The following is a 19747-nucleotide window of genomic DNA, read 5'->3' as shown; positions in this document are numbered from 1 at the left end:
TGCCAGCATTTACAGCCGCCGTCTAGCCTCTATATTGAGGAGAGCATCTTTTTTAATGCATCCTCTCTGCTTCTGATGCTTAGCCATTACAACTGCTCGATCGTAACATCCCTTGGGTATATTAATGGAATGCCCTTGCACTGCCTTCAATTTCAGGGATGTCTTTAGATTTATCATTAAGGTTTCTAGATTCCACTGGCTCCTATACATCCAATGTAAAAGGTCTGCCATATTATCCATAATAAATAAATTGAATTTATCTAGATTCCTATTACTCCATGTTATGATGTTCCCTGGAATATTCATTTGTACGGGATCATCATAATACGCAATTTCTAGCATCTGTGGTAACAGACCATGGCAATATTGCATGATCGCTGAGAGTAGTAAACTTAATTGTCATTGGCTGACACTAATTATTCAATTCATTGTCTACATACACATAATTCAAGGTGGATGAAACCACTCCATTTTGTCCAGGTGAAACGAATGATGTTAAAATGATCCCCCTTTTGATTGAGGGACATAACATCCCAAGTATAAAAAAGTTGGGCCCATTTGGCTCCACGATCATTATTAGAACTTTGTTCTATGTGGTCTAATAGCTTCAATGGTTCCATGGCAGAGACATTATATTTCGCCAATAGGGATGCGTTTAAGTCTCCCGCAATCAAGATATTATGATTGGGGAGGTACTTGCAATGCCAGCTGGCGAGGATATTGTCTACAGCCAGGATAATTTCACCCACGTTTCTATCATCAGGAGGGCAGTAGATGTTAATAATCAGGGTGTTTTTAACTGAAATTGGTAGTTGTAAGACAGCCGCTAATACATTATTAGTATTAAGCTTAATGCAATATGGAGTGATAGTAAGGAATGACTGAGCACCTATAGCTAAACCACCCATTGGTCTGCCTTTAGGGCCCTTAATAGCATGTCGATGGATGATAGTAAAACCATCCACTATGAAGTCTTTAGTAGCCCATGTTTCTTGCAATAAGAATACTTGGCACAATCTAATCTACGCCTTGCCCTCCTCTTGATTTAGGAATGAATTGTAACCACGTGTTCCAACATATCCATTCCAAAGAGGTCACGTGGATACATGGCCATTTGAACATCAAACCATAACCTTGTTCGTTGCTGTTATTTATATATTGCGGTGCATTAGTATTCTGATATTTTACTGCTCCGAATTTACCATTTCTTTGGATTTTGTTTTGTTTCACACATGGGATATCATATTTTGTAATAAGATTGCAACACTTTTCAAGCAGTAAATACCTGTATGAGTGTAATAATGCGGTGACAGCAATTGATTTAAATCCTTGTAAAACCAAATTTGAGAAACGGGTCAATTTTGGGACTTCTAATCTCCGTATATCCCAATTAGTAATAGTAGATAGAGATGGTATTGAAGCCCATAGTGCTAGGAGATTAGTTCTGTTTAAAAATGTACTGTCCGCAGTGGGATTTACTTCTTCCGACCTTACAAAAGAGGTTAGTTTATTCCAAACTTCTTCCTCCAAATTTCGCCTTACTACAGGGGATGTCATTATATGGGGTTTGCAATTAGTCGGGATATTATGGATCCTTCCATCCATCCATCATTTGGTGATTTGAAGATGGTCCCGTGGATTCAGAGGGAATTTCGATCCATTTAAAAGAGGCAAAATTTGAAAGATTTGGGGGCCCATTTATCTAACGGGCCACGTAGTTCAACCTGGTAAAGTATTACCTCCTCATTCACACGTGTTGCTATAGTTTTTGAAGATTTCAACAGGGCAGGAGGAATAGGCTCATTATCAATCCCTTTTTTCGATCCATGAGATTACATGTAAACCTTTAGAAGGTATCATTATGAGGGGACTGGGTGTGTCCATTTCTCAGACTCCCTTGTTGTTTAGTAGAGGTGGGGTCATGAATAGGTAATGCAGAAATATTTTCCATTAGATCCATTTCATGACACAAAATATCTATAGCATCCTGTTCATTTATGCCGTAAACAACCACTTGTTGGTCTTTAGAACCATCCCCTTCACTCGAAATTTCTAAATGGACAACGTCACTCCCAACATTCATATTAAGTACTTCCCCATTAGATGTAACCTTCGGCTCATTATTAGAGAAACTCCCGATAACAGCTTTAATATTAAGATTTTTTGTCACTGGTACATAAACCCTCAATCGGGCTCCTGTCTTCTATTATCCCTGTTACCAACAATTTCAATTCTTGTTGGTCAACGGCCATTCTGGTAATCAAATCGAATAATGCATTGATTTTAATTGACATAGTAAGCAAAGTGGAGTATAGTTTGTCATTCTTAACCACTTCCGTATCTACATCAATGTCTGAGCAATTAAATAATTCTTCGTTATCCAAATCAGAATCCTCAGGTTCAGAGAGAAGACGAGTCAAATTAGGTGTTTCTAATAAATCAGTCTGTTTTATGGTATCTGTGAAAAAATTGGGATGGTCCCATAGAATTAGGTTTTAAGTTATTGCATAGATTGAGGAATGAACCGTTGCTATCAATGTTAAATGAGTGCAATGTAGCACTCATAGTAACCTTGCCCAGTGTGGTCTTAGGAAGGTTAATATCTCTTCTCTCCAGAGAGATAATGCTTACAGGAATCTTGGGGGGAAAAGAAATCCGTAATTGGAAGCATCCAATCTCCAATATAATTTTTGTTAGCAAATTTGTCGCTTTTCCAATTTTTTGTTTTAGGGCCACTTTTCAAAATATTCAGCTTACAACCGGGCCCCTCATCCTTTTACCTAATTTCATAGTGTCACTCCTCAATCCAATGCGTTTAACCCTTTTTTGCAGAGTTATAACATATAATTATACCATAAACTTCCGGCAATATCTTAACCAGGCAATCAAGTTCAATCAAATAGAATATAAACAATTAGATTAAAACAATTAGATTAAAACAATTAAAATACCTATTTCATATCGTCACCCTCAACAGTGTAAAAATCATTACCACATTCACAGCAAATATTTCACTTAATTCATAAAAAAAACAAAATACAATAGACTATCAATGCAAATCCTTTCAATTTTCGCGCAGGTATCAATAGGTTTGCATGCATAAAAAATAAAAGCTACCATCTGCATTTAACCTGCAGAGACCCAAAAAGCAGTGTAAGCATCCAGCGTGGAATGGAAGGCAGTCCGTTTTACTCAAAGTGCTCAGTCAGCAGCAGTATGCAAAGTATTATACATATTCACCAGTTATATTGTGTTGGACAAGGGAATTCAAATCAGCTTTTCACTTCATCAACTAGCTTCATTAAGATGGTGCTGTGTTCAAAGGTTATCAACCCACAGTTACACTGCACCAAATGTTGCACAGATTGTTCTTAGCAAAAAGTATATGGACCTCATTACAACCTTGGCGGAGGACCATGGTGCGATTAGCACCATGGTCCATGCCGCTAAGGTTACGATTCCGCCATGGTGGATGACGGAATTACCGCCCCATTACAAGGTGAGTGGGGCGGTAATTCCCCATTCACCAATGGCCACTTCCCCATTCCCATTTTGCCCCATAGGGCATAATGGGAATGGGGAAGGCGATAATTACGGCACCGTAAATTACGGTTGCCGTAATTTTTGCCAAGGTCCCTTAGCGGGTTGGTTTAAAGTTAAAGTCACCATCCCGCTAAGGGACCTTGTAATCAGGCGGTAAGTGTTTAACGGCGCCGACCCTCTTTACGGCGCCGTTAAACACTTACCGCCTGGGTTGTAATGAGGGCCTATGTGTCGTCGGATCGAAAGTGCTCAAAGGGCAAAGGCCCACAGTTGCACTACCGAAATGTCACCAATTTGTGCCCAACAAGAAAGCTTATGAATGGCATGGCTCAAATATCAAGTTGCAATTGTTGTCGGCTTCAAGCGGTAATTCAGCAACTGCCTTCCATAAACAGCAACGTATTGGGATGGCACAACGTATTTCAAGAAAGCGACAAATCCACCAATGTAAGGTAGTTCCCTCTTACATTTGTGTCGTTATATAAAAGGTGTTTGTCACAATGTCCGCTTGTCAAAATCACCTGAATGTCATCCGTTTGATAAAGCGCAATAAGCAGCCAGCACGCAACCACGCAGCCGAGCACCAAACACTCGACACGCTCCGCGTTGCTCTGCTCATAAAGGGTGGATTTAATCGTGGGTGCCGTCACAGACACAATAGAAAGACTTGCCAATGCAAGCAAATTGTGTATTTCACCGTCTGCAGCTTTTAAGTAGAAACAAAACCAGCGGCCCTTAGGAGTTCCAAAATAAGCTGCCAGTGATGCAATGTGTCTCCACGTCGTTGTCAGTTTCCCAAACACTCAACACATATCCTATTTTATCCTGAAACACCTCATCCATTAAATTACTCTTTCCCTATGCACTTTCAACAGCCAACAAAGCATGTTCAGCATTCAGGTCCAGCATAACTTGGAGTTTCTTTTTTGATGCGTCTAACTCAGCAGAGAGGGGGGCGCCCCTCTCTGATACATATTGTTTCTCTATCCTTGACCTTTAGTCTTGCCCAGAACCATCCTATAAGGTCTATTTTCGTCCCCCACCATAGGCTCTTGGATTTATATCAACCTCATTAAGATATTTGCGTCCTGATTCTTCCCATTAATGGCACCAGTGTCAATAATCATTGTTATGATGATGCCATTGACTGGGATAAGAGCCTTAGGACTGCCAAGTTCCTCCTCTTCATCTACGACAATTGAGATGCACTCATCGCCTTAGTCATCATTGTAATCACTGCCAATTCAGTGATTGATACTTCCCTTGTTCCTACAGCACCTAGCAAGATGCCCTTTACCCCTGCAAATCCAGCAAATGATTTTCAAGGGAGGGCATTCTGGGCTGTTAGCCCAGTGCGACACACTGTCACATCTGAAACATCTCCTGGGCTGCTCCGTCTCCTCACTCGGAAGACCGTCCTTCCTCTGGGACCCTCTCTCCTTCCTGATGGTTTCTGTCATCCAAAATCATCTTCTTTGGTGGGGCGTTGGTGCTAACGGCTGCTATAGTTTCGGCCAAACTAGATGCCACCACTGGTTGTGGCACCACATATGCCTTGATAGTCGCTTTCACTCTATCTTCTAGAACTTTGGTGCATTTCTCTGTATGTTCTTCCTCTTTAGCAATCCTCAAAACGGTGTCCATTGGGGATCATCCTCCACCGATAATTTATCCTCGACTTTTCCACTGCTGCATTCCAATATTATTTGATCCCTGAGATGTTCATTTAGTTGTCTGTTAAGATTGCAAGTCCTGGCCAACTTCCTAAGAGCTGTAATATACTGTTACACACTCTCCCCCGCCTCTTGTACTTGCTTCCCTAACTTGTAGCATTCTAGTATGGTGCTCAGCTTCTTCTCGTAGTGTTTGCCCATCTTCCTGTCAGCCTTCTCATACACATTAATGTTCCCACATTCACTTTCTGGAAAGTCGTCAAATTTCTTCTGACCTGCAGAACTTAAACAATGCAGAAGTAATGATTTCTTTCTCTCCACACTGTAATTGGTGCTAAACACTACATTGGCATAATGTTGTAAGGGGTTGATCCATCTCTTCCAGGGTACTACTGGCTTTCCAATTTAAGGTAGGACAAACGCTGGCAGAGGAATGCTGTTGAAAGCCGTATCTCCTGCACCCTTTTGCAAAGACGTGGCTTTACAGCTTTAAAGCTTGAGAATGTCCAAGAGTATGTCCTCCTTAAATATCCCTTTTTTTAACTACTGTGACGAAAAAGAGGGTCCCGGACGGATTGCAGGAAATCACTGACGAGAAGTGAGAGGGATGGCTATGCACCATAGCAGACGAAAACAAATGGTTTAGTTGTTTGTTCAGGAACGTCCTGATGTTCTGTCCCTTCCTCTAATGCCGACCCAACAGATATGCCAGCTTGTGAACACCAGTAAGATGAAGTTTGTGATATATTCATTTAAATTTCATCATGCACTCTCATATTTCACGGATCACGCAGCGTTTCAACTCCCCCACATTAACAGCCACAATTGGAAGGAGGATCACATACCAAGCTGAGGGCGCTGCAACTGTTTGCAGTGCTCTCCCAAACTCTGTGTGGTTCAGGCAATCATCTCCAAATATGTAGTGAACAGATTTCAGAAGCAGAGCTGATATTAAAATATATTACAAGTTAAGTGGTACAGAGAGCCCCGCCCACTCTGTCTCTCTCCAGCTCTCCTGCTGCACCAAACGTCTCTCCCCTGCATTCCTTCCTGGAACTTTCAGAGAGTGGAGCCTCCCACAAGCATCCACGCGATGTAGAAAGCCAGCACTAACCTGTTAGTCGCAAAAGGGAAGTCTCCAATCAGGGCATGTTAGTCACTGGTCAAGGTTTTGCTTCATGAGCCCAAAGCTCCTCTATTCCCCATAGTACATTAAAAGCACTATGACCAAATTGGTGAAACTCACTATTTTGTGTTATAATATGTTTGCCTTTTCCTTCAGTAAAGCATATGTTTTTTGTTTTTAAATAAGTGTTAAATTACCCACAACTTACAATAAGTGAGTTCTCTATCATCGTGGCTCCCTTTTCCAGAATAAAGAAAATGCAATGAGGAATCTGAGATTAGCCTGCTTGGTTAACCATCACAGTGTTAGGGGATTATTTAACTTTTTCATATTAAGAACATCATCACATTCTTTAAACAAGCATTGGCATCATCAACAGTTTGAGCTTTTGTGTGGGCATGGGAAAAGCACTTTCCAGGCACAGCATAGTGGTATTAACTAGCCATTGATGGAAGTAGTTGCAAAATGGTACATGTACCAGGGCATCTAACAGCAGTGCCTGGCAAATGCCTATTACATATACACAAGCTAAAACTGCTTTGCCAATGATTGTTTTTAACAAGACTTCAGTGAAGGACACAGAGTACTTAGAAACCGAGTGATTGTTGCAACCTGGTTAAGGTATTTATTACACCAGTAGCGGATTTACAACTCCACTTTAGTCATTAAATCTCAAAAGACTGCTTTGAAAAACACTGGCAGGCACTTCGAATGCAAAGTTTGAAGGGAAGGTTTGATTAAAGCGAGATCAAAGAGTTCCCATGAGGAAGTGTTTTGGGCGGGGAGGGGCAGGACCTTTGTGAGAATGGTCATAGGGATTAGCATGGCCATGGGCAGTCAATGGGTGGGCAAATAACCAAACAACACATACAGGCTGTGTGTCCTTCCTCAAATGCCATTCCTGCCTAGCTGTACACTAACGCAATAGTTTCCATGACAGCGTGGAGCGAATATTAAAATTGTTCACAATAAGAACTACATCATGTACTTTAAATAAACAATATCAATAGTGATACATTATTCAAAAGATGCAATAATAAAACAAAATTAAAACATCGTTAAATCAAAATCAGCTGGATATTGAATAGCCATATGAATGCGCTGGTTTATTTCACAATGACAGCAACTAAAAATATGGACAACTAGATGTGCTACAGTGTCATTCTAATATGGACGTGTACTCTAACTTGAATAACTTTTCTGTATGCATAAAAATGCTTCCCTGATTAAAGCTATATCATCCTACTTGAAAAGTGGACCAATCATGAATCACAAAAATGGTAGACGTAATGTTGAAATAGAATGCCTCATATCGCTCTGGAGAGATGGTTCCAAACATTTGTCATCTACCAGAAAATATAAAAAGTAGATGTTTAAATGAACACATAAGAATCCAGTACCTTTCAACACAATGCATTGTCTAAATGGGAGCCTGTCCAGCTGCTTCTAATATACTGTTACCACCTTGGTTGCCTTGCTTCAAAACTAATGAACATTTCTGCAATAGGTTCACTAGAAGACCCAGGATAATATGTTATAATCTCAACAGTATCTGTCCCTAATTCAACCGTCTATATACTCAGACTAAAAACATTGAAACCAATAGAAGGCAGCATGCTAATCTGAGGTTCAAAGAAAATGGCAGTGCAGAAAGTTGCTCCTAGGTTCGTAATTTTGGTCAAGGTTGGGAGTTCAACCCAAAGAGGTGTATCAGAAGAAAATGTATTTTGCAATATGCCACTGGCCCGACCTGCACAATTTTATATCCTGCATCAATCAGAAAGACCCTTTTTCACCCTCACCCTACACTGGATTGGGCAAAGGCATGCACAGATATTTGAAGTAGGACCCTTTCTCTCAACATTCCGCAGTGTAATATTGCACAAAATCAGCAGCAAAGAATTGAGTTTGATGGCATGAGCTTGAGGACCCTCATACACAATAAAATGAAGGCAGCCTGGGATGAATCAAATGATATCGCTGAAATGACAAAGGTCAAACAACCCCAGAGTTGTACACATCCATCACAATAACATTGGATGGCATTAATGGTCTCAAAAGGATTACTGTGAAAAGAAAGACAAATATAAGGAGTGGTATTCTCCGGTAGTACACATTACCTTTCAATAGCTAAAACCATCTAGAACTGAATTCTGACTGGCGACTGGAAAATGAAAAGACAAATCAACCAGAATTTTAAGGTAGATGACAACAAAGTGTAAGGTTTAAACATAATGAATACACAGGGTTTAAAGCTGCAATGATCCAATGGCCTGTACATGTGAAATGTTATAAGACACATTCTTTGAATTATGATCACTTACAGATTAACAGACTCCGTTAACTTTACACCAACAACCCAGCTGTCGTCCACAACACGCTGCCACACCCTCTCGACTGGGTTCTCTGGGTTTTGGGATGGCAGCTCACTGACATCTTCTGGAGGGCTGCCAGGATTGTTTTCATCATCATCCCAGAGGGGTAACAGGCCTTCCTGTTAGAAGCAAAAATGTTTGTCAGATGTGTAACGTATATAAATTTAACATACAACAATCCCTCCAGAGAGGTCAGATTGGTTTGCCTTACAGTAAAAGTGAAATTTACATGTAGATTGCAATGAAGGAAAAGGCAATCCGTAGTCATTATTGCTTAGCATGCCAGTTCACTCTCCAATTGCTAGACGAGGATCAATAAAGATTACATAATTGCACTGCATTGCCCAGAACGAAAAACAAGCCCACACACCCCAAGAGAGAACTATAAACAATCTAAAAATGTATATTGTTTGCAGAATAGTTGCAGGAATAGGGATTTGCATATGTAAGCATTGATAATCAATATCACCATTTCGAAAAGGGTCAACCATTGTTCTATTTGAATTCATATTCATTTACTTTCAATAATGTAAAACACATACAGCATATACAAACGGTGTTTTTAGAGAAAAAAACGTTTGCTTTTGTGGGTTGGTCAGGCAGTCAGTCATTCAGCTTTATTGCAGCATTAGCCAAAAACCAGCAGGTGATACAACAATAACTTTAAAAAAAGATATATAGCATAGCCAAGAATGGTTACAATACAGAAACATATTAAGAATAAAATTGATTAAACAGGCATTTGTGCAAATCAGCAAATCAAAAGATATTATAAAATATCACAATGAAAAAGTGTGCAACATGAGCAGTAAGTACAAGATCAGTGGCTAGTGAAGAGGAAATAATTACATCACCAATAGTTTAGGACATCCTCTACATGACAAATTCCAGCTAATCTGAAAAGAAGCAAACATATTTCTCTCAGCAACCTTTGAAGCCTTTGCAGAAGAACAAGAAGTGGATGATAGATTCTTCTATTGCCCCACAGACTTTAGTCCTTGACACAGTTCTGCGTGAAAGATGCCACCTTTAGAGTTTTGAAACTAAACTGCACTGCGCATATCGCGGAATAATCATGTCCAAATAGGACTCAAAACCAAAATCAGATTTAGACTGTAGATAGAACGACCCTCTGCTAAGAATGGTACATTCTTCTACCAGCCTATGGTGGGAACAAATGTCACCTGCAGATTTGATCTGTCGGCTTGTGGCGCTTGTCATCAGTTCGTGGGCCTCCAACACTGGTCTAGTTTTCACATTTCTGGTTTTACAAATTTGAACCATGGCAGGGATTTGGTCCCTGTCCATATCTTTATCAATACAAAAGGGGTTTTAATCTTGCTTGGTCTTTGATCGGTTGGTGATCACATTCCAAATAAATGCTGGCACTAGGCGAGGAGCTAGAGAACATGCATAGATTTTTATGTAAACTTCATTTTGACTGTGACCAGAGATTTCACTGCTACTTGGCCCCATAGCTCAGCACCATATAGTGACGTGGCAACTGCCTGCATCCGATGCAGTTTTAGGGCTGGGCTAAAAGCGCCACCATTATGTATATGATAGAATCACCCTTTCCACCGCAGTACTTTTCAAGTGTCACTGATGCTTTAGTTGCCTGTTGAGACCACAAACCATTCTCAGTAAACCTGACTCCAAGATAGTCACCAAATGAGTGACAGAAGGTTATTAAGAGACACTTGTATTCCTCATGGGACAGGAGCAATATTTAGGACCTATCAACAGGGTCATCACAAGCACTAAACTGCATCTAAATTGGTTTTGGGTTTTATGTCACTTGTTAGCCTTGACAAGGACCAGTAGTCAAAACGTGTTAGCTGTGGCTGTGAATTGGCTGTAAATACTGTCCGACTTTTGAGGACTCTGTGCAATAACATTGGTTGTTACTGTGAATTGGCTGTGAATATTGTCCAACGTTTGAGGACTTTGTGTATCAACAGTTTGTGAAAATGAAATTCAGAGTGAATTTACGAAGACATTGTACTAAAAAATGTGAAGAGACCACATTAGGATAAGCGCAATTAATAGGGTACAGGTATACTACTCTTTGATTTTCATGAGGTGGAGGAATACCCTCACTGTGCCTTTGACAGCAGCTTTCTAGCATCTAATTATTTTCAACCTACAAATTCAATATATCTAATTAGTACCCAGCGCACTTTGACCATTTTAGGGCTAGCCCCACTTTTCCTACAATCTAACTAAGATATGCCTGCACACATTAACCAAATAACCTTTCCCTTCCCACCCACGACTCCTATACTTGACTCTACCACACTAATACTGTATGATTAACTTCCTCCACAGGCAACATTTAGCTAATACTGGACAACCTTGAATCTTTCTACCATGGCTCTGCAAAAGGTAACCAAACTTGTACTTAGGTCCACTTATTTAATGTTTGTTGTAATATGAATAATGTCTAATCATCAGAATTTCTGTTACTCATTGTGCCCCAGCAAAAGCGTTACCCACACTATGTGACTCAACTGTCAGTCCAAATATTGCAAACTGACTGTAAGTAAGCAGGCGGCTTGTATTGGTAACTTCATTCCATGCTTCCTATTCTTTGTACACATGTCACACAGGTGCTTTAAAGCAATACCCTTGAAATTAAACTCATAAAATAAATATTATTTTGCCCTTTAAGGATTTGAATACGCAAATGTCATGCTCAGCCTCTCCTACTTTAACATTACTAACATTACACTATAAGTGGAAAGCAACACTGCAATATCATTTACGTGGCCGGTAAAGGATTACGGGTATGGGATTGCCTGGCACTCATGCATAGCAACGGGTATTCAGACGGCTACAATGCTTTTCACGTAATCTGCATCCTTTCCAAGATTTCAGAGTTCCATTGAGTACTGTGAGAAACCAGAAAGCGTCTCACCCACTTGTCCCCGGGGATCTGTCATCCAGGTGGCCAGCACACGGCCAACATTTTTGGATTCAGTTCTTGGGGGAGGACCAGTGCAGGAGGATCACCTGGGTGAGGGGTCTTTGGGGAGTGGCAGTGGGACACCGGATAGTGAGACGCGGTATCCCCTTCCCTATAACACCTTTACCCCATCCTACCAAGTATTATATGTAGGATCTCACCACCCCCTTTTTCAAAACAAACACTTTCTCATTGACAGGCCGCTCTAAGGGAAAACAGACTAACACCCGAGCCATATACCTGACGTGTCCCAATACAATGGGACCATCACACACACGAGACTTCCATTACACTTCCCCACATGGATAAAAGGCGGAGTACTGAGAGCACACTCTGAGTAAGGCAAAACACACGAGGAAACAAAAGTTGCAACATGGTAGTTTAACGAGAGAAGAAAGATAGCGAAACAGCAAGGGACCACGAGGAGGGAAGTACCCTTGACCTTTTAGACAAGAAGCCATTGCTTTCATGGGTACTTGAGATTGGAAAGCATAAAACCAGGGAAACCGGCTGAACAATCCTGCATTGTGTGTCGGAGATACTCAGGGCCCTCCTGCGGCAATAATTAAGGCAGGGAGAATCACCAGCCACCGTGGTACTGTCCTTGGCTCCACTAACAAAGACGCTTCTTTGTATGCAGGGGTGAGAAAAAAGCCTAATCTAAACCTAAAGCTAAGATGGGAGCAAGCTACGACCATCAAATAATAATAAGGCAGTCCTAGTATCGTCTCATCAAATAAAAAGGGGCTATGCTAAAAAAATAACTATTGCCAATCCTTACCACTAAGTTACAAAAAGAATGTGAGATAATGTTCACCAGAAAAGAAAAACGTATTCTCAAAATGATATGTCAGGATGGTATGGCTGGGTCTCCCTTCCCCACGTTTCAAGCACGGGGAAAGGTAGAAATCATGAGCACAGCACACTCCTGGGCCTCTCCAGCACGAGGCTCACAATTTCAGTTCAAGGATACCAGCACCTTCAGGGGGCCAAGCCTCTTTCCTCAAAGTCTCTCGCCTTAGAAGGCCTGCTGGTTCAAAACAACAAACAAAGAAAAGTTCCTTCTGGCATCTTACACCTGGGCGATTGCTTTTCGCCCAAGGGATCTCCCTCTGCTGGGCTCAGATTCTCCTTGCAAAATGGGCCTCCCTCCGTCGGGTTCACTAGGGCCCTTCAAATACAGTTTGTAATATTCAGGAGCTTTTAATGTCTTTTTAAAGAAATACTATTGTGGACAACCCTCAACTGGGTTCACTCTCGTCGACGCAATGTTCTCGGGTGTAATACTTTTCACCCCAACTCACAGACATCCCTCTGTCGGGTTCACGTTTGCCAAGAATTACAGTTTACTCAATGCGGGATTCACTCTCAGTAGCTTTCCCCTTGGCATCCCTCCGTCGGGTTCACATAGTCATCTTTCACACAGTTCATGATTTGTTCTATTTCACCAGAAAACGTAATTTCTCCAGCATTGGATCTTTCATGGATTCACATGCTTAGAATATTCCCCGTCGTCAGGCTGGGAATCCTCGGTAAGTTATATAGACATATTCCATGGGAAAAATTCCAACACTTTTGTGTCCTATCTACGTCGTTTTGGGCCGTGCACGCCGGCGCCACTAGGACGTAGAGGTATACATAGCCCCGCCCCCGCGGCTCCCTCAGATTTCAACCGTCTTCCAAAGTAGTGGGATTACCTTGCGTATCTGCTATTTGGTTAGGTTGTACTTTCTACTTCTGCGACTGTTTTTTCTTCTCGAAAAAACGTCTGGAAAGGCGTGGTTTCGTCTGTGTGCTACATGCGGTTTTAAGAAGGTGTACGAAGGGGATGGTCACATGGACTGCATTTACTGTCTTCATTCCACATGTGAAATCTGTCAGGGCTTCTCCCAGAAGACCCTCAAAGATCGAAAAAGACGCCTTGTCGATTGGCTCAATGACGGGGCGGGTGCGTACCCGGCATCGGAGGTGGGCTCCACGGCCTCGAGAAGTAAGTCAGAACCCCCGACGAAGAAGGCGCGTTCTGCTGAAAAACGCCCCTCGGAGAAGCATTCGGAGAAACATTCGAATGCCCCCTCTTCACACAAGGCGTCGTCTTCTTCCTCCTTGTCTAAAAAGGAGAGAAAAGAACCATCTAAATCCTCCTCATAAATCTACCTTGAGTCGAGAGGCCGCGGCCAGCAAGTCGGCCCCGAAAGCAGCGGGAACACCTCAAGACCCTGCGCCACTTGCTTCGTCGACGGCCCGCTCGTTGACGCCTGCGTCATCGGCGGCTCCTCCCACGGTTCAGGCTGCGGCTGTAGGAAACATATCATCGTCGACGGTGGTTCCGTCTATGGGATGGCAACCGGAGGTTTTCGACCCCGTTCCGCCTGAGGCCGTGCTGCAACCAGAGGCGGCTTTTTACATCTCGTCGGCTGACGAGGAACGTGGCCCGGTCACGCACCCAACCGATCTGGGGTTGCAACCAACCAGTGCGGTGACGCTCTTGAGTGGGGGTACCATCCCTATGACCTTGTCATTACTGAACACCCAGGCAGTTCTCTCCTTGGAGGTGCTAAATACGCTACAGAAGCTGTTAGAGCGTTTGGACACACAGATACCTCAGCCCAGTGCCCCGGCACTGCTACAGTCTACACCACTCGTCGACGAGCCGGACCCGGCTCCTCGCTCGACGACCAGGATTACTGCCGCTTCCCAAGCTGCGGAAGATCGCCCTCGCTCACAAGAAGGGGGAGAACTACCGGACTCTGATTCAGACCGCGAAGGGTCGGGTTCAGACATCTCACTATCCCCCTCAAGGGACCCAACATGGGACTCTGAAGCGTAAATGGAAGCTCCGAGAAGTCCGGCGCAGCCATCACCACCTGACGACGTGGGGGCGTTCCATGCCATGAGTAAGGCGTGTGCTGAGTTTGGCCTAGTCCCTGAAGAAGACAAAAAGGATTGTTTTCTTTTTGATCATATGGGCAAGAGAAGAAAATCCATATTCGCCATCCCTATTTTATACCATGTCTGGCAAGAGGGCTTGAAGACCATGTGGCATCCTTTCTCGGAACCGGCAGTAAAAGGTCGGTTGGAGAAGAAATTCAAGGCTCCGGAATCGACTCCCAAGTGCTTGACGTCTCAACCTTTGCCGGAATCGGTGATATCTGCGGCGGCGGCTAGAAAGGCCAGGTCTCAAGATAAATGCACGACCCCGCCGGACAACGAAGCCAGGAGGCAAGACGCTTTTGGCAAGAAGGTGCTGTCGGTCGGCGCGACTACAGTTAAAGCAGCCAACTCCTTGGCGATTATGTCTAGGTATGACAGGGAAATATGGCACCGGCTGGCTCCTATCTTGGAACATTTTCCCGAAGAACATAGAAAGTCCGCCATGTTGCTAGTACGGGAAGGAGAAGAGGCCTCCAACCATGCTATAAACATTGCTGTCGACCTAGCCGAGTCCGGATTTAAGCAAATCAATAATGGCGTAGTACTACGAAGACAAGCCTGGCTCAAGTGCACTACGTTCAGACCGGAGGTGCAATATAAAGTCTTGGATATGCCGTGTGAAGGGGAACAACTGTTCGGTGAAAAAGTTGATGAGGCCTTGAAGGGCATGAAAGAGGATACTGACACGGCGCGGTCACTCGGAGCCCTCCAGAGTGGTAGGAATTTTCGTTCCTTTCGTCCTTTCAGAGGGGCTTCTGGTAACTCCCGGTTTGGGTCATCTAGAGACCGAGGTTTCAACAGACCCTCCTACTCGTCCCTAGGCTACAGACGTGCGGCCCAGTCTTCTCGTAGAGGCAGCGATTACCAGACCTCCAGACGGCGGGGTGCCTACCCTTCGTCGACAAAAGATAAACAAGCCAAGAACCAACAATGAAATGTTTCAGGACGTCCTGGGGAGCCGAGTGTCTCGTCACGTCGACGAGTGGGAGCGCATAACAACAGACCAATGGGTTTTGGACACGATTCATCTGGGCCACTCTCTACAGTTCAAGGACAAGCCACCACACATTCCACCGGTGTTCTCGGCTCAGCCCCACCTTCAAATACTACTGCAGGAGGTGGCACTTATGCTGCAGGAAGGGGCTATAGAACTGGTCCCGGTGGCAGAAAAAGGACAGGGAGTGTACTCCCGTTACTTTGTCGTCAAGAAACCAAATGGCGTCCCATTCTGGATCTACGAGCACTCAACAAACTGCTCAAGAATTTAAAATTCAAAATGCTTACGCTCCAGGAGGTGATCCGATCGATACAACCCGGAGATTATTTGTCGTCGCTAGACCTTCAGGACGCATACTTCCATATCCCGATGCGTCGACGACACCAAAGATTTCTGCGGTTCATCTTCGGACGAACCCACTATCAGTTCAAGGTCCTCCCGTTCGGACTAAAATCGTCCCCCAGGACGTTCACCAAATGTCTGGCTCCAATAGCAGCCTGGTTAAGAAAGGAAGGTCACCATGTGTACCCTTATTTGGACGACTGGCTAGTGAGGGGATTGTCTCCGGAAAGGGCACAAGAAAGCCTAGATGCCACCATGTCCCTCCTACAGCGTTTGGGCTTCGCAGTGAACTTTGACAAGTCCTCATTAAAGCCATCAAGGACCTTGGTCTTTTTGGGGGCAGAGTTCCACACACAGTCGGGGCTGGTGAGGCCATCCCTCGAAAGGATTCACAAACTGCAACAAAAGGCATCAGAATGGAAGGTCGACACCAGAGTGTCACTGCGAAGGTACATGTCCCTGCTGGGGACCATGTCGTCCTGCATACCCTTGATCGACAATTGTCGCCTCTTCATGAGGCCTCTTCAGGAATTCTTGGCGGATCGATAGGCACAGAGTCAAGGGCGCTGGTCGGACAAGTTGACCATCAACGGCCAGCTCGTGCAGGCTCTTCAATGGTGGAGAATTTCCATACATCTGATGAAGGGAATGCCCCTGCTGGAACCTGCGTTCCAGAGGACAGTGGTGACGGATGCTTCTCTAACTGGGTGGGGAGCTCATCTGGAGTCCCTACAGGTTCAGGGTCGTTGGTCATCGGAAGAATCCGCCCTTCACATCAATCTGCTAGAGTTGAGGGTGGTGCATTGGGCCCTGAAATCCTTTCTACCACAGATAAAGGACTCAGTGGTGAGAATCATGACAGACAACACGACAACAATGTTTTATCTACGAAAGCAGGGAGGAACTCGCTCCAGGATCCTGTCGACAGAAGCCCAGGAGGTCTGGCATTGGGCCCTCCAACACGACATACATCTGTTGGCGTTCCACTTACCAGGAGTAAAAAACGTGCAAGCAGATGCTCTCAGCAGGGAGATGAATCGTCTACACGAATGGGAACTGAACGACCAACAACTGCACTGTGTCTTTGCAAAATGGGGTCATCCGGCCCTCGATTTCTTTGCGACGAGAGACAACAAGAAATGCTCACAATACGCGAGCAGGTGGCCACAAAAAGACTCGCTAGGGGCTGCGGTCTCCTTCCCGTGGACGGGCAAGTTTCTGTATGCCTTCCCCCCATTTCCTCTCATCCGTCGGACTCTGCAATGGATCCACAGATATCCATGTCGGGTGATCCTGGTGACCCCGTATTGGCACAGATCCACCCTACTGATGTGGTCCAACCAGACCGAAACACGTGTCTGGGGTTTCTGTTGGTACTCTTGTTCAGAGAAGAATTGCCTAGCATTTCGGTGCTGGACTGCCCCAGGGCAGGACAAAGACTGATATGTTTGGGATATTTCTTCTCTGTGAAAGATAGTGAGCTAAAGACTCTGGGTAAGTCTCTTGTAACCACAACTAATGTCTGGCAGAGGGACTCCCAGGACCCCCCTTGTTAATTTGATCTCCAAACAAGGACTATCCAGATGGGTGTCTTCGGCCATTTCTTATTGTCATTCCAAGGCTGGAAAACCGCTAGAAAAGGGTCCAAGGGCCCATTCGATTAGATCTACATCGTCGTCGACCGCGTTGTGGTCCGGAATTCCGCTGGGGGATATCTGCCAGGCGGCTTCCTGGTCGGTACCACACACGTTTACCCGGCATTACTGTCTCGCACAGCAACATGCTGAAGATACACAGATGGGGCGTGCAGTACTACGCCACCTGTTCCAAAAAGGTAAGCCCCAAGGGGGGGGTTACACCCTTCGGCAACTATGCTTTAAAGTGTCGTGTCTTTCACTGTTAACATACTATAATGTAATGTGTTGCCATGGTAAATATGCATTGTGATTATTGTGATGTTGGTTTGCATACACGCCTCCAATGTTGGGGGATACAGCTATACAATCTATTCTAAGCATGTGAATCCATGAAAGATCCAATGCTGGAGAAGGAAATAGTTTCTTACCTGTAACTCCATTTCTCCAGCATTGGTATCTTTCATGGATTCACATGCGCCCGCCTGCCTCCCCTGAGCATGCAAACCAGAGATCCCCCCATACTACTTTGGGGGCCGAAATCTGAGGGAGCCGCGGGGGCGGGGCTATATATACCTCTACGTCCTAGTGGCGCCGGCGTGCGCGGCCCAAAACGACGTAGATAGGACACAAAAGTGTCGGAATTTTTCCTATGGAAAATGTCTATATAACTTACTGAGGATTCCCAGCCTGACGACGGGGAATATTCTAAGCATGTGAATCCATGAAAGATACCAATGCTGGAGAAATGGAGTTACAGGTAAGAAACTATTCCCTTCCCTTCTCCTAGCTTTCTTTCGGCATCATTCTGACGGGTTCACACTTGCTTTGTTTCACAGTTCACAATCTTCCCACAAAGCGGGGTTCCCTTACCCTAGCTTTCTCTCAACCATGGGTCAGAGACTTTCGTAGGACCACTCTGACATCTCATGTCACCCTTTCTTAGGGCCTTTTGGTACTTGTAGATTTCAACAAGCAAAAGGGGCCAGCGAGAGTCCTTCGACTGAGCATTCCTATGGCACCTGACCACTCTGTAGCTGGCCCTTCTCTAGGCTTTCACAAAAAAAGTCTAATACTACAAGTTCCTTGTTTCAAGTTCCTGCGTTCATCTAACATTGCCACTTGCAACCTTGGGCTCACACATCGGTTTGCTATCGGCTTTCTCCGACTCACTGGCTGTGTTGAACCCGTTGACTGATCTTGCCTCTGGAGTCAAGGATGGTACCACGGTAGCAGGATGCCTCCCCGCCTGTGCAGAGGTACCTGTGCACCGTCGACCTCTGTTCATTCACACGCCAGCTGTAACTCCTAGTCTTATGATTTCCCTCTCAGAGGGTCCACGAATCTGAGTTGAAAGGTTCCCCCCACCCTCTTTGTCGTCCTTCCTGGTCTTGCCGCCTTTCTCCTCTGTTTGAACTGCCGGTCCAGTATAGCTGTGTCCTCGTGCATCCAGCCTTGCTTGTAGTGTGCTTTCGTGCTCTGTCTTTTATCCCTGTGGGGAAGGTAAATGGCCGTCAGGTGTGCGTGGTTGTTGTCAATTGCCTGATCAGTGTTTTGGGACATGTCAGGTAAACAGCTCTGGTGTTAGTCCATTGTTTGTTACAGTGTAAGGTTGGATGGGGAAAAGGTGTTACATGGAATGGGGAACCGCATTTCGCCCATCGGTGTCCTACGTCCACTCCCCAAAGGCCACCCATCCAGGTGATCCTCCCCTCACTGAGCACAGTGAGCAGGGGTCACCCTGAGTTACCTGGGACTCCCTGCTGACTGTGCTCAGAGAGGCACAGTTCCACCTCACTGATGAGGCCCAATAAGGCTGAAACATGTGTATGCGGTTGCTGTTGGTACTCTTATTCAGAAGGGAATTGTCATAGCATTTCGGTGATGGATTGCCCATGTGGGCGGGACAAAGACTGATATGCAAATGGATATTTCACAAATAGTGTCCACAACTTGATACACTCCCGTCCCCGCACACCGATTAAGCTAGAAAACCAGCCAACGTATTAAGAATCAAATTCAACTTTTTAATAGACATTCAATCAACAGTGAAATACAAATCAATCATATGCAAAATATCTCATTTTTCTGTATAACATGCATAAATATAATTAATCAAATGAAAACTTCTCCCAATAAATGGGGAAAAATATTTTAA

At 44.3% G+C, this 19747-nt stretch overlaps 1 protein-coding gene across 2 annotated transcripts in view; it reads right to left on the bottom strand.

Annotated features, from left to right (window-relative positions):
* FANCB (FA complementation group B) overlaps positions 1 to 19747 on the bottom strand; it is a 494704-nt gene that overhangs the window by 151360 nt on the left and 323597 nt on the right. For both annotated transcript variants that reach the window (XM_069637068.1, XM_069637067.1), the window contains one exon: positions 8667 to 8836. In XM_069637068.1, coding sequence (XP_069493169.1) covers positions 8667 to 8836 — 170 coding nt within the window. The remainder of the gene's footprint in view (positions 1 to 8666; positions 8837 to 19747) is intronic.

Source organism: Ambystoma mexicanum, chromosome 7p (assembly GCF_040938575.1).
Source record: "Ambystoma mexicanum isolate Mex_15411 chromosome 7p, UKY_AmexF1_1, whole genome shotgun sequence".
NCBI classification, from domain to species: Eukaryota; Metazoa; Chordata; class Amphibia; order Caudata; family Ambystomatidae; genus Ambystoma; species Ambystoma mexicanum.
This window is presented reverse-complemented; position numbering and strand designations above follow the sequence as displayed.